General features: G+C 43.8%; 2 protein-coding genes and 1 non-coding gene across 3 annotated transcripts in view; 2 read left to right on the top strand and 1 right to left on the bottom strand.

Moving 5' to 3' along the window:
• LOC134749941 (retinol dehydrogenase 12-like) overlaps positions 1-14965 on the bottom strand; it is a 463382-nt gene that overhangs the window by 443897 nt on the left and 4520 nt on the right. The gene's annotated exons all lie outside the window — the stretch shown is intronic.
• LOC134749966 (ataxin-2-like protein) overlaps positions 1-14965 on the top strand; it is a 61420-nt gene that overhangs the window by 33866 nt on the left and 12589 nt on the right. The window contains exons 8-15 of the mRNA XM_063685003.1: positions 337-434; positions 589-724; positions 1673-1744; positions 2434-2505; positions 2887-3018; positions 8947-9164; positions 9622-9721; positions 10708-10794. Coding sequence (XP_063541073.1) covers positions 337-434; positions 589-724; positions 1673-1744; positions 2434-2505; positions 2887-3018; positions 8947-9164; positions 9622-9721; positions 10708-10794 — 915 coding nt within the window. The remainder of the gene's footprint in view (positions 1-336; positions 435-588; positions 725-1672; positions 1745-2433; positions 2506-2886; positions 3019-8946; positions 9165-9621; positions 9722-10707; positions 10795-14965) is intronic.
• Trnal-cag (transfer RNA leucine (anticodon CAG)) lies at positions 13556-13639 on the top strand. The gene has a single exon. It is a non-coding gene; the product is annotated as a tRNA-Leu (tRNA).

Here is a 14965-nt window from a genome sequence, read left to right on the forward strand (position 1 = left end):
TAAAATGTGATTTACCTGACAATTTCTCAAAAAGTAATTACACAAATTGTATCATTATATTAAAAATAATTGTATATTTTGAATGATACAATTTGTGTGGGTATTTTTCTTTTTTAATTATCAGGTAAAGCACATTTTAAGCTTCGTCCCTATTCACCTCAGCCATCCCTATTCACCCCAGCCATCCCTATTCACCCCGGTTGATGGTACACATTCAATTATTCTTTGTTTACTGAAACTTTGTGATCTTATTATTTTGAAATCAAGCTAAGACTGAGATTTATCGAAAATGTAAATTTTCATCGCAATGTTTTAATTGTAACTGTCATATTCCAGCCCGCGGCTGTAGTGGGACCCACGACGGGCGGCAAGAGCTACGCGGCCCAAGCGGGCGGCTACCACGCTCCGCCGCCCTTTCCGCCACATCAACACCAGTGAGTATTGTTTTAAATGGTCATCTTTTTTCTGTGTGCGAAGTGTTTGGTCAAGGAAATAAAAGGAAAAAGATTAATATTTGTACAACTTCTTCATACTACTTCTTACAGTTGTGTAAGATTTTGGTGAATAACGTATAGTTGTTATCTGCAGGGCCGTACCTGGGGGCGGCGGCGGCGCGGGCGCAGCGCCGGCCGCCAAGCTCAACGGCGAGCCGCACCAGCCGCACCCCGCGCATGCGCCGCACCAGCCACACCCGAGGGCCACCTTCCCACCGCACCACCACCACGTGAGTACTCTACTACCCAGACCAGTGGGGGAAACGGCGAGCCGCACCCCGCGCATGCGCCGCACCAGCCACACCCGAGGGCCACCTTCCCACCGCACCACCACCACGTGAGTACTCTACTACCCAGAGCAGTGGGGGGAAACGGCGAGCCGCACCCCGCGCATGCGCCGCACCAGCCACACCCGAGGGCCACCTTCCCACCGCACCACCACCACGTGAGTACTCTACTACCCAGAGCAGTGGGGGGAAACGGCGAGCCGCACCCCGCGCATGCGCCGCACCAGCCACACCCGAGGGCCACCTTCCCACCGCACCACCACCACGTGAGTACTCTACTACCCAGACCAGTGGGGGGGAAACTAGCTCTTTCGGGTGTTCTCGACTCCGTTCGGCTCAGCGTTGCTACGAGCTATTATTAGGGTTGGCAAAAATTGACGTTCCTTTGCGTGCACAACTACAGATAAGATAATTAATTGAAATTTGGTAACCCTAAATAGCCGAAAGGGATAGTGCCATACATTAGAAAGGGACAACACGAATCGCTGTCAAACTTCGGTTTTGTAGGAAATTGCTTTTCTGTACGGTAGTACTATTTTATTCTGTGCCCGTAGTCAGGGCTGGTAGCTATGCCTGAACTATTAGCTATAGGGCCGTGTTGGGCGCTCCAAGCTCAACGGCCGCATGCGCCGCACGCACCACACCTCCGGCCACGTTCATCACGTGGCAAATAATAAATACCGAATTCTATGTCTAAATTCTAATTCGAATCGGCGTTCTTGGAATTCGTGGCATCTAATCGAAACTCATTCAACCGATCACCACGATACACTTTCCAAATTTTCAAATGTAAACAATTTATACATGAAATTGTTGTTTAATAATAATAACTAACATATTTAAGCATGTTTAATTAGAATTGTGATTATACAATTTATTATCCGCTCGCAGAACCCCGTACCACCGGCAGAGGGGCCCCGGCCACGCCACGTGCCCGAACCACGACGGCAGGACGAGGTGCAGGTAAAATCATCCATTCAATAATATTTTTGAGAATTTGAACTTTTGACTAAAAAACCTAACCGCATCACGCCACCGCGTAATACCTATTTAAATAAATAAATCATTTTTATTTCGAGTAACTTTTACAGACTCATAGCTTGTGTTAGTATGTACTTATAACTATGTTAATGCTCAATTTATCACTATATGTGTCTTTCTCGAGCAAAAGCCACCGATATTTGTTTCTCGAAATAGTAGCAAGTACTCTTTTGAGCAACAAAAGTGCCTGTGAATACACGCAAACTTTCGTATTTTGCATGAAAAGGTGTAAAACGTTATCGCAAGGGTGCGAATCAAACTTCCTAAGAGTTAAGGAGTTAATATCGTACTTATCATTAACCTTTTCGACGCCAATGACGGATATTAAAGTTCAATTTGACACTTCGGTGACGTGGCGTCCGAGTGACAGCTTTTGTGTAATAGGGAATGCAATAACCGACCAAAGTTCATAACCGGTTTCGGTTACGGTTATGCCCGAAAAATTCATAGAATTTAACTCATAAATAAATAACCGAAAATAATCGTAATTCGAGTTTCCAATCATTGGTTATAAAACTTATGAATTCTTACAAAATAATCGGTTATAAGTTATAACCGATATGCGTTCCAACCGGCGTCGAAAAGGTTAACAAAGGATGTTTCTGTTTCAGGAGTTGCGCAAGTTCGGCGCCGAGTTCAAGCTGGTGACGTCACCCGCGCCGCCGCCGCCCGCGCCGCTACCGGTAACTATTCTATTTTTAATAGGTACCGTCGACCGGGGTGAATAGGGATGGCTGGGGTGAATAGGGTCAAAACTTCAAATGTGATTTACTTGAAAATATCTTAAAAATACCCACACAAATTTTATCAGTCGATTGAAAATAATATTAGATTTTGATTGTTACAATTTGTGTGCCTATTTATCCCAGCCATCCCTATTCACCCTGGTTGGCGGTACATGTATCAACTGTACACTTCTATAATATTACAAGTATTAGAACAACTTAAATTATTTTCAGAATAGTACATTTCGATACTTGTGCGACTCGCATCTCTTTGACGCCTAATTGAATAAATGAATGTTGAATGTTGTTCACGGGCTATGATACGTTTGTTATGTACAGATTGTGGCTGCGCCGCCTGCGCAGCCCTCGGCGCCGACCACGCCGGAGGTGTCGGCCAACGCCGGCGCCGTGTCGGAGCCGCACGCCAAGCGGCCCGCCCTGCCCAAGCACGACCCCACCCCGCACCACAAGGTAACATACTGTAGGGGGCAGCACAACGCCGGCGCCGTGTCGGAGCCGCACGCCAAGCGGCCCGCCCTGCCCAAGCACGACCCCACCCCGCACCACAAGGTAACATACTGTAGGGGGCAGCACAACGCCGGCGCCGTGTCGGAGCCGCACGCCAAGCGGCCCGCCCTGCCCAAGCACGACCCCACCCCGCACCACAAGGTAACATACTGTAGGGGGCAGCACAACGCCGGCGCCGTGTCGGAGCCGCACGCCAAGCGGCCCGCCCTGCCCAAGCACGACCCCACCCCGCACCACAAGGTAACATACTGTAGGGGGCAGTACAACGCCGGCGCCGTGTCGGAGCCGCACGCCAAGCGGCCCGCCCTGCCCAAGCACGACCCCACCCCGCACCACAAGGTAACATACTGTAGGGGGCAGCACAACGCCGGCGCCGTGTCGGAGCCGCACGCCAAGCGGCCCGCCCTGCCCAAGCACGACCCCACCCCGCACCACAAGGTAACATACTGTAGGGGGCAGCACAACGCCGGCGCCGTGTCGGAGCCGCACGCCAAGCGGCCCGCCCTGCCCAAGCACGACCCCACCCCGCACCACAAGGTAACATACTGTAGGGGGCAGCACAACGCCGGCGCCGTGTCGGAGCCGCACGCCAAGCGGCCCGCCCTGCCCAAGCACGACCCCACCCCGCACCACAAGGTAACATACTGTAGGGGGCAGTACAACGCCGGCGCCGTGTCGGAGCCGCACGCCAAGCGGCCCGCCCTGCCCAAGCACGACCCCACCCCGCACCACAAGGTAACATACTGTAGGGGGCAGCACAACGCCGGCGCCGTGTCGGAGCCGCACGCCAAGCGGCCCGCCCTGCCCAAGCACGACCCCACCCCGCACCACAAGGTAACATACTGTAGGGGGCAGCACAACGCCGGCGCCGTGTCGGAGCCGCACGCCAAGCGGCCCTCCCTGCCCAAGCACGACCCCACCCCGCACCACAAGGTAACATACTGTAGGGGGCAGCACAACGCCGGCGCCGTGTCGGAGCCGCACGCCAAGCGGCCCGCCCTGCCCAAGCACGACCCCACCCCGCACCACAAGGTAACATACTGTAGGGGGCAGCACAACGCCGGCGCCGTGTCGGAGCCGCACGCCAAGCGGCCCGCCCTGCCCAAGCACGACCCCACCCCGCACCACAAGGTAACATCAGAGATGGGCAAAATGTAATCGACTAACGATTAACGATTAAGATTACAAGAATTAATTGCGACTGACGATTGAAAACGACGATTGATCAATCTTAGTTGTATAGAGTGCAACTAATTTAGTTGCAACTAAATTAGTTGCCGATTGATTTCGGACAACTAAATTTTGTAATCGACTAATTAGTTAGACTATTTTCTCGCGACTAATGTTAGAAGCAAATTGAATAGAATACCTCGGTATGGCTATGTTGACAGACTGATTAGGACATCTTAACGAATGTTTAAAAATAAAATAGTCATGTATTACTTACGATATTTTGACCGTTTCTAAGGAGTGAGATCTGTTCTCACTATTATTTTGCTACTAAAGTAGTGCATCTCTCTGAAATTGGATTAAATTTCTCATATCTAAGGGTAAATAAGAACTGGGTACTTTGTGCATTAGTAAAATAACACTTAAAAAAACACAATTATATAAATCAAACTTTGTATCTATCTATATAGGTACATATAATAAAGCGGAAGAGGGTCGAAAGTCTGTACATGGAAGATATTCGAAAAAAAATTGGCTGGGGATACTTAGAATCGATAACAGAACACATTCCAACAGTTTTTAGAATTTTTGTCTGTTTATCTGTTTGTCTGTTTATCTGTTTGTCTGTTTATCTGTTTGTCTGTTTATCCGTTTATCTGTTTATTTGACCGCACAACTAATGAAAACGGCTGAACGGATTTTGATGCAAACTTTACTAATCTGTCGAAAAAATCCACGGCCAGGTTATAGGCTATAAAAATTTGAGAAATTGTACCCCTAAGGGGGTTAAAAAGGGGATGAAAGTTTGTATGGGGTTCAAGATTTATTTTAAGCTAGCAATTTGAAACTTCGTAAGAAGATATATTATTGAAATACAAGAAAACTAATTTCAGCGTTTTTGAAAATTCATCCCCTAAGGAGGTGAAATAGAGGTTGAAAGTTTGTATGGAGATCAATTTTTTTTGAGTGCGTTACTTGAAACTTTGTATAATGGGCATATTATTATAACACAGGAAAAGTGATTTTAGCGTTTTCAAGAATTCGTCCCCTAACAGGGTTAAAAGGGGGTTGAAAGTTTGAATCCATTACAAATGCTTTGAAACTTCTTATTCTTAGAAAGGTATGATAGACGATTACAAAAAAACTAATTTTGACGTTTTTGGAAATTTAACCCCTCAGGGGGTTGAAAAGGGGATGAAAGTTTGTCTTGGGGTGCAAATTTTATTTTAAGCTAGGAACTTAAAACTTTGCAAATCATTATTATATTAAAACGCAAAAAAATTACTTTCAGCGTTTTTAAAAATTCATCCCCCATGGTGGTGAAAAAGGGGTTAAAAACTTTATCTTGATAACTATATCATTTTAGCTACTAGGCTAAGTTAGGTATCGTTTTTGTATAAATCGGGTATGCCGAATTCATTTATGATATCTAAATGACACCATTCCCGAGTGAAAACACAAAAAATATGAAAAAAACTTTTTTTAATTTCTCTTCACGCTTAAACCGCTAAACCGATTTAGATAAAATTTTGTATAGAGATAGTTTGAGTCCCGTGGAAGAACATAGGGTAGTTTTTAACAAAAAAAAATGAAGACTGCGTTTGCATGGAGAAGCGGCCGTGCTCTTTCCTCTTAATAATGGTCACGAAGGTGGGTACTTAAAAAAAAACTTTTTTCAGTAAATGTCAAACTATTTGGGACTTATACGCGTTACCATGCCCTCCCGGAAAAAATCGAATCTTTCTCGAGTCTCGCAATGTATTGCGGCCACAAGGGGCACGATCTCAGGAGTCTGAGAAAAACCACGGTGAGAGACTCAGTGGCGCTCTAGCCAGGCAGGTCGCTTCGCTTTCGGCTGAAACGGCAAGCCAGCGCGAGTCTCGATTGTGATCCCAAATACAGCGTACGCAATACATATGTGTGCGCAGATCCTGACAGAGTGTGGCGACGGAGAAGCCGTGTTCATCCTGCGTATCCCCCTCATTCTGAGCAACTTCCCGTTCCGCTTCAAGCGCCTACAGGTCCCCGTGAGAGTCTGATTCGCTATGACCATCAACAAGTCGTAGGGGCAGACGCTACGCAGATGCATTTCCCACTCCGAAAACAAAAAAAAATGGCCGCCGGCATCATGCTTAGACTGATTTCACTGGAGGACCGATTTGGATGACATGATTTTGATGGGAACACCCAAATATTCCGAAATACGTTTTTCCGATTTTTATAACCACGACTTTCATAATCCCGATTATTTATAAGTCCGAAATATCAAAATTACTATTTTTAAAAACACGATGGAATAAAATCACGAATGTGCTATTTCCGAAAACTTTAAAGCCGATTGTCACTTGACAGAAAGCTTAGAGTTCCGATTTTACACTTTTCCGAAAAAAAAATTTTTTCCGAATTTTTAAATTCCGAAAAATCATTGTCCGATCGGAAATAAAATAATTCGGTATTCAGAAATTCGGTTTTTTACAAGATCGGAAAAATGAAATCCGTGATATTCAAATGAAGACTCACGTTTTAGTAATTATTACGGGTACCTGTCGTGCCGCGTCATGTTAAATTCGGCATAAAATATTTTTGGCATAAAAATTCGGCATAAATAAATTAGACAGAACTGCGAACCTGCGAACCCGAACTGTTGCTAGAAGTGGGTTAGGTTAGGTTAGAACTGCGACTCCCAAGAAAACGAACTGTTGCCAGAAGTGGATTAGGTTAGGTTAGAATTGCGACCCCCAAGAAAACGAACTGTTGCCACAAAAAACGGCTTTTTGGGTTTTCGGAAATATAAATCTTCGTGATTTTCATCATTCGTAATTATGACAGTCGGAATTTTGATGGGTCGAGCATTTAAAAATCGGAATGATAAAATTCGACATTCTAAAATTCGGAATAATTTTTTTCGGAATTATGTAGTCGATTTGGCTAGGTACAGTCAAGGACGTAAAAATACAAAAATGGTACTGTATCGTTTGATATATACCTACTACTCTATGCCGTTTAAATCACGTCAAAAATTTGAATAAGGGCAAAAAAATATTGATTTTGGAGTGTAATTTTATTTAGAGGTAGCAAAGAGGATATAATATTATAGAGCGGTACTGTCATAGTAATATTTGTAACCACAGTAAATTCACTGCCATCTATCGACACACTTTAAAACTAAAAATGAAGATTTATAAAAATACGATAAAATGTATTTAAATATGGATAAATATTTTTTTTTATTTGCGGTAATTATTTTTTATTATTTTGACCCATGTTCTTTCACTGATATGCGTTAAAATTGTTAAATAATAACAAACGAAACCGTCAACGCCCTCTATACGAGAGTAGGCAAAAGGTAGTAGCGACATCTGATCGAGAATCAAATTTTCGTGATTTTCGAGGCACGTTTTTTCCTTAGACTGTATCCATCTATTACGGAGTAATATCTGTCTTTGGCGGTAGGTACCTAATTGTAAAATATTTTATCTGGACTACAGTCCTCTAGCGTATCCATCTGTCAACTTTACTTTAAGTTCCGTCTCCAGGGGACATTGAGATAAATTAGGGGTGAATTAGCCGCTTACTGACACAGACCGAATTCCACGCAGGCGAAGCCGCGGGCACAGCTAGTATTAAATATAAAAGCAACCATGATATGTATTTAGTTAAACTAAAGTTAAACTATAATTTTAGCTCAATCGGATGAAGATATCTGCTTCAAAATAAGTCGCAAAATTCTACGCAAACTAACATAGTTACAACATACGAGTACCTCCGTATGTTACATACATACGTACTTGTAGTTACATATTGCAAGATAAAAAATGCAAAAACCGGCGACTACGTAGTTTTAATATAGATTTAATCGTGAAATTTAGTCGATTGAAACTAAAACTAATTTAGTTGTTAGTCGAACATTCTCACAACTAATTTAATCGCAACTAAATTAATCGCGATTAAAAAATGACGATTGATATTTTTAATCGATTGATTAGTTAACTAAAATATTAATCGATTAATGCCCATCTCTGGGTAACATACTGTAGGGGGCAGCACAACGCCGGCGCCGTGTCGGAGCCGCACGCCAAGCGGCCCGCCCTGCCCAAGCACGACCCCACCCCGCACCACAAGGTAACATACTGTAGGGGGCAGCACAGGAGCCGTCAGATTTTTGGCGCGAGGCGTAAATGTGAAGTTTATGCTTCCGATGTAGCCCCCGAGACGGCAGAACCTCCTATGCACAAGAAAACGTACGAGAATTGCCATACGAGTTCATGATACCGATTCGGGCCCCAAGATGGCAGACCCTCCAGCGCGCCTCGTCCCTGTAACATTAAAACCGGCTTTTTTGAACTCCCACGATTTATAAAAATGTTGGTGTCTTTCTAATTAGACCCTATTCGCATCGTATAAAGTTAATCAGAAACCAACACTTGAGTATTAAGATAAGATAAGATAAGATATTTCTTTATTGTACAACCGTGTTACAGAGGTGTTATGTGGTGTGATACATGTGAGTTTCAACGGTAACCCAATTCGGGTATACAATGGACACTTAAAACTAAATTAAAACTAAGAAACACTTAACTATTATACACGTACATAGCATAGCTATCAGTACAGGGGACACAGTATCATAAAGAATATAATTCAAAGAAATCCTTTAGTGAATAGTATTTGTTTGTTTCACTTATATGAATATAATTCCAGCCCCCAGTAGTCCCGGTGGAGCCTCCCCCGTCCCCCGGGGCGATGCCCGCGGCGGGCTCCCCCCCCGACCCCGGCAGCGCGGCCGCCGCGGCCATAGACCGCGTGGCGGTCAGCGCGGCGACACTGAAGAAGTCCACGCTCAACCCCAACGCGAAGGAGTTCAACCCCGCCGCGAAGAGCTTCGCTTCGAGGAGCCCTACCACGCCCAACCCCAGCCGGTTACTACTTCTAGTATATTGTACTTCTATACCGTCGTGTGTTGCCGTAACGAAAAGTGTATTGCTCGACAATTTATAACTAATATTATAAGCAGAAGGATTTTAAAATAGAATTCCGGTTAATCTGGTTATGATAATAGCTGAAAATCGTCGAGCATTAGACTTTCCGTTTGCCGCTACATCTAGTGTCGAGTAGCAGTACTGATAGTTCCGCTACTTGACGCTAGATGTAGACTACGAAAATAATAGTCTTTTTGGTAACAAACCAATGCATGGAGTGAGCACTCTGTCTTCTTAATTCTCTTTGATATAACACAATTTTACTTTCAACAGCCTAATCAATAGAGATTTGATATAATTTTTGTCATATGCGCGATTGCGCGCGTCCTCGGGAAAATAGTGCCTTAATTGGTTTTGTCGGTATGTCATGTTAATACTGTTGTATATGTTGTTGCAGGCCGCACACGCCGGGCACGCCGGTGGGCGTGGGCGTGGGCGTGGGCGTGGTGGGCGCCGGCGTGTCCTACGTGCCCGCGCCGCACCCCCCTCCGCACATGGTAACTAACCTAACACTGCTATCTAAACAGAATATGCGGCTCCACACAGAACACGACGACCTATCTCGAACAGTTCATCGAAAACAATTTCAACGAATTGGGAACCTTTTTTTAGTCCGTTAACACATTCACTGCCCCCAACGCACATGTGCGTTCATCGTCATACAAGTTTGTTCCTAGGCCACGCCCCCCGGCAGTGATTGCGTTAAAAAGGAACAAAGCGTTGCGGCCGCTCGTGCGTTTGTCTCGAGCGAGTACTTTTTTTTTCGCGAAGTGTCTCGTCCTTAAATCATATTGTATTATAAGTGAGTCCACATAGACGTGTTCCCTACGTGTATCTGACGTGTTTGTTGTTCCTTAGACGGGAGGGAACACGTGTGTCTGACGTGTTTGATGTTTCTTAGACGGGAGGGAACACGTGTGTCTGACGTGTTTGATACTTCTTAGACGGGAGGGAACACGTGTGTCTGACGTGTTTGATACTTCTTAGACGGGAGGGAACACGTGTGTCTGACGTGTTTGATACTTCTTAGACGGGAGGGAACACGTGTGTCTGACGTGTTTGATGTTTCTTAGACGGGAGGGAACACGTGTGTCTGACGTGTTTCATGCTTCATAGACGGGAGGGAACACGTGTGTCTGACGTGTTTGATGTTCCTTAGACGGGAGGGAACACGTGTGTCTGACGTGTTTGATACTTCTTAGACGGGAGGGAACACGTGTGTCTGACGTGTTTGATACTTCTTAGACGGGAGGGAACACGTGTGTCTGACGTGTTTGATACTTCTTAGACGGGAGGGAACACGTGTGTCTGACGTGTTTGATGTTTCTTAGACGGGAGGGAACACGTGTGTCTGACGTGTTTCATGCTTCATAGACGGGAGGGAACACGTGTGTCTGACGTGTTTGATGTTCCTTAGACGGGAGGGAACACGTACACTTATGTCTGACGTGTTTGATGTTTGATGTTCGATGCCCATGTGCAGGTGGCGGCCGTGCCCGCGTACGCCATGGTGGCGGCGGCCGCGGCGGCGGCGCAGCAACCGCCGGCCTACCTGCCGCACCCGCACCCGGTAAGTGACCCAAGCCCCGAGCTGCACCCACACCCACAGCACACTCGTACCTGCGCCTGATTGATCTGACCTTTGAAGCGCGAATATATGTGTCATTATAACATTTAAAACTTTCGCGGTTTAAACACATATTAAATCACATTTAGAAACGGGTCTATCGCGAATTTATTTTGTTACCTTTATTTACCGACGTTTCGACACAGGTTTCACTGGTCGTGGTCGCGGCTAACACGCGGGTGAAACCTGTGTCGAAACGTCGGTAAATAAAGGTAACAAAATAAATTCGCGATAGACCCGTTTCTAAATGTGATTTAATATATGTGTCATTTTCAACCAAAAAGGGTTTTTATTGTAAGACGCTATTTCCATAAGACTCCAATTTGAAATCAACCTACCGACAACCGACAATGTACCTTTTAGTTGAAAACGTCACATTTTTTAGTACTTCGTGCATACTGTATTAAACAGATTACTTTGATTCAGGTAAAAATAACCATGACAGGAATTAATGTTTTTTTAAAATCATGTTATAAATGCATTTCCGTTATTAAATTATTTAATTGCTTAAAATAATAAAGAAAAAGTACAAAGATTTGCCCGCGAAAACGTCACGTGACGTCACGCATTCGACAGATTAGTTCACATAAGTGTCGTTAGTAGCAAACGTCAGTTGGACCGTCCAACGTGTGACGTCATCACGCTCTGTCGAATTCGCGCTAAAAATTATGAGCGTTTCAACCGCTCAAAATTTTTCAACATTTAATGTGATGGTTTACAAAAGTATTTTTATTTTTTCCGGTGTTCAAACTATATAAGTTATGATTACAAAAAAAAAAACATGCATGGAGCTATTTCACATAGTAAAGCACGTGCGTGAACAGATGGAGATGAGCTGCGAGTGCCGGCAGTACGGGCCGCCGATTCTCGTGGTGGACAAGCGGGACCGCGCAGACGCGGTGAGCGTGGGGACATGCGGGACCCAATAGGAGAACTATCACAATGGATAGATCTGTATGGTCAGCAGCAGAAGCAAAATCCAAGAACAAATTTCATTAATCATAGTTTCCTGGGTGGATAACTCGTTGTGGTTAAGGGTGGTATTCCATCTTTCACATTTTGCTTAACGAGAGAGTGAGACGCAGTGACATTAAGCAGGTGGAATACCACCCTAAGTTAGATAACGCCTCCAACGTAGCAGCAGATGTCTTTCAGTGGGCTTCATTGGCTAAAAAATAAGTGCATTTCCGTTGCCAGGGGGGTTTTGGGATTATACTGAGCAACTTTTACTATGGGACCAACCCCGAAATCGCGAAAAAAAAAACGAGGCTGTTTCATACATTTTGGCTGGTCCTTTTTCTATGGCAAGGTATAATTTTTTTCACGATTTCGTGGTTGGTCCCATAGTAAAAGTTGCTCAGTATAATCCCAAAACCTCCCTGGCAGCGGGAATGCACTTATTTTTTAGCCATCCTGTATAGATATATTGGATGACCATTCCTCCATTCACCGACGGAGCGGCAGCTGATTTTCACGAGGCTTCATTGTGTATCTGCCTTACTAAACCACTTTACGAGTAATTGCTCGGGAAGAACTTGGTCGTAAAAATCCGTTGCTGGCTTACGGTCTAAGCGGGAGAGGTGGAAAGTGTTTGATATTATATAAATGGCCCCCAATAATGCTATTCTCCTATTGGTCTCGTATGTTATCCCGAACAGCGTGCGTTTGAAGTGCACTTTTGTACGTAACTGTGTGCAGTGGTGTGTGACATAACACAGGACGAGTGTACTTGGAGTCACTCCTCAGATCTAGCGCGTGCCTTACTAACCAAGTCCTTTGAGTGAACGAATGCTTAAGGCAAAATATGATCATAGATTACGTCAATCATTATCGACTATCTTGAAAATGTGACGTTTTCAACCAAAAGGTACCACATTGTCGCTTGTCGATAAGGTTGATTTCTAATTGAAGCTATATGGAAATAGCGCCTTATTGACAAGCGACAATAAGTACCCTTTTGGTTGAAAATGGCACAAATAGTGAGTATAATCTGAGAGTAGACTAATAATACTAGACCGCCAATCCCCTTGAAATGCGCGTAACCAAAACGTCGCTTATTTTCGTAGTCGACAAGCGTCAAGTAGCAGATTTATCAGTACCGCTACTTGACACTAGATGTCACGAATGTCGCAACAATCGAAAAGTCTATTGCTCAACAGTTTTCAGCTAATATTATAACCGAAACTGTTTTCAACTCCTTCGCTTGTAATATTAGTTGTAAATTGTTGAGCAATACGCTTTTAGTTTGACGCGACACTCTTGACATCTGGTGTCAAGTAGCGATACTGATAAATCCGCTACTTGACGCTATATACACGGTGGCTAAAAAATAAATGCATTGCCGTTGCCAGGGAGGTTTTGGGATTATACTGAGCAACTTTTACTATGGGACCAACCCAGAAATCGCGAATAAAAATTTGGCTGTTTCATACATTTTGGCTGGTCCATTTTCTATAGGAGAGTAACATTTTTTTCGCGATTTCGTGGTTGGTCCCATAGTAAAAGTTGCTCAGTATAATCCCAAAACCTCCCTGGCAACGGGAATGCACTTATCTTTTTAGCCACCCTGTATATAGTTAGATATTTATAATTTAAATTACAATTGAATCCAACACGAAAATTATTATTCTCTTTGTTTATCTACTGATCTATTTTAAGAGCGAGCCGTTTGCAAGCTGCCGTTAATTTCGCTCGGTTGGGATAAGTCAGGATGGCCGAGCGGTCTAAGGCGCTGCGTTCAGGTCGCAGTCCACTTCTGTGGGCGTGGGTTCGAATCCCACTTCTGACAAAACTTTTTGCTTTTTTTGCGACAATATTGCGGTATTTTGATATCTTTTTAATCATTATCATTGTTAAAAATAATCACAGTTATAATTATTTCAGTTTTAAATTTATAGGTACAGTTAATTAGAAAATATATTTTTAATTAAAAACTAACTACAGTAATAAAATAATTAGTTAAAAATTATGAATATAATATTGACGTCTGCCTCACTTTTAGCTTTATTATAATGTCACTAATCCGTTTGCCGTGTTTTTTTTTCTAATATCTGTCGTTTGATACTAATAATAAGTAAGTTTTAACTAACAAATACTTTATTTCGTTACTATGGAAAGAGCCACATCACATAATATACCTATACAATCGATAAAAAGTTATTTTTATATTTAATAATCTGAACAAATGAGTCGTAGGTTGTAAGTTTTACATTCAGATATGTTATAATTAGTTATATTTGATGTGTTAGGTTTTTTTTATACCACGTCGGTGGCAATCAAGCATACGTCCCGCCTGATGGTAAGCAGTTACCGTAGCCTATGGACGCCTGCAACACCGGAGATATTACACGCGCGTTGCCGACCCTAACACTCCTCTCCCTCGTTGAGGTTAGGTTAGGCCGTACAGACAGGCGTGCTTATCGTCTAGACTGTCTAGAGCCTAGCGAGTAGCTTAGGGTGGTATTCCCACCTGTTTAATTTCTTGGTCCAATGTGCATTGCGTCTCACATTCTCATTAAGCAAAATGTGAGACGCAAATATACATTGGACCAAGACATTGCACAATTGGAATACCACACTTAGTAAAACGAACATTCTGTAATTTTCGCGACCGGCCGCTAGTCGCTTAGCGTGTATCGAAGTAAACAAACGTGTTTGTTTTTCGGCTAACTACGCACTGAATGCAAACCATTATAGACTGAGAGACAAACAGGCGACTTGCTTAGCGTCTAAAGCCCAATAGTCTAAGAGCTAGTTACGGAAATAGGTTTGCAATTTATACAGCAGCGAAATCCCTCTAGTTAGTGTGCCATACTATGATAGTTAATTAATTCGGGCGCCTGGCAGCTGTTGAGCGGTGAAAGTAGATAGGCAACAAAGGGGTTGTAAACTGTTGTGAGACATACTAACATTAAATCATTTTACGGTTTAGACATGTCGCGCGAGTGACTAAAACAAGTGAGTCTAAACCGTAAAATGATTTAATGGTGTGATATAATAGCTAATTATGTATTTAATTCAAATATAACATTGCCAGGCGTTTTAATTCGGAGAAAAGTAGTGCCAGGTGACGTCCTAGGTGCGGTAACACACTCACCGCTGAACAGCTGTCAGG

The sequence above is a fragment of the Cydia strobilella genome, chromosome 19 (assembly GCF_947568885.1).
Source record: "Cydia strobilella chromosome 19, ilCydStro3.1, whole genome shotgun sequence".
Lineage (NCBI taxonomy): Eukaryota > Metazoa > Arthropoda > Insecta > Lepidoptera > Tortricidae > Cydia > Cydia strobilella.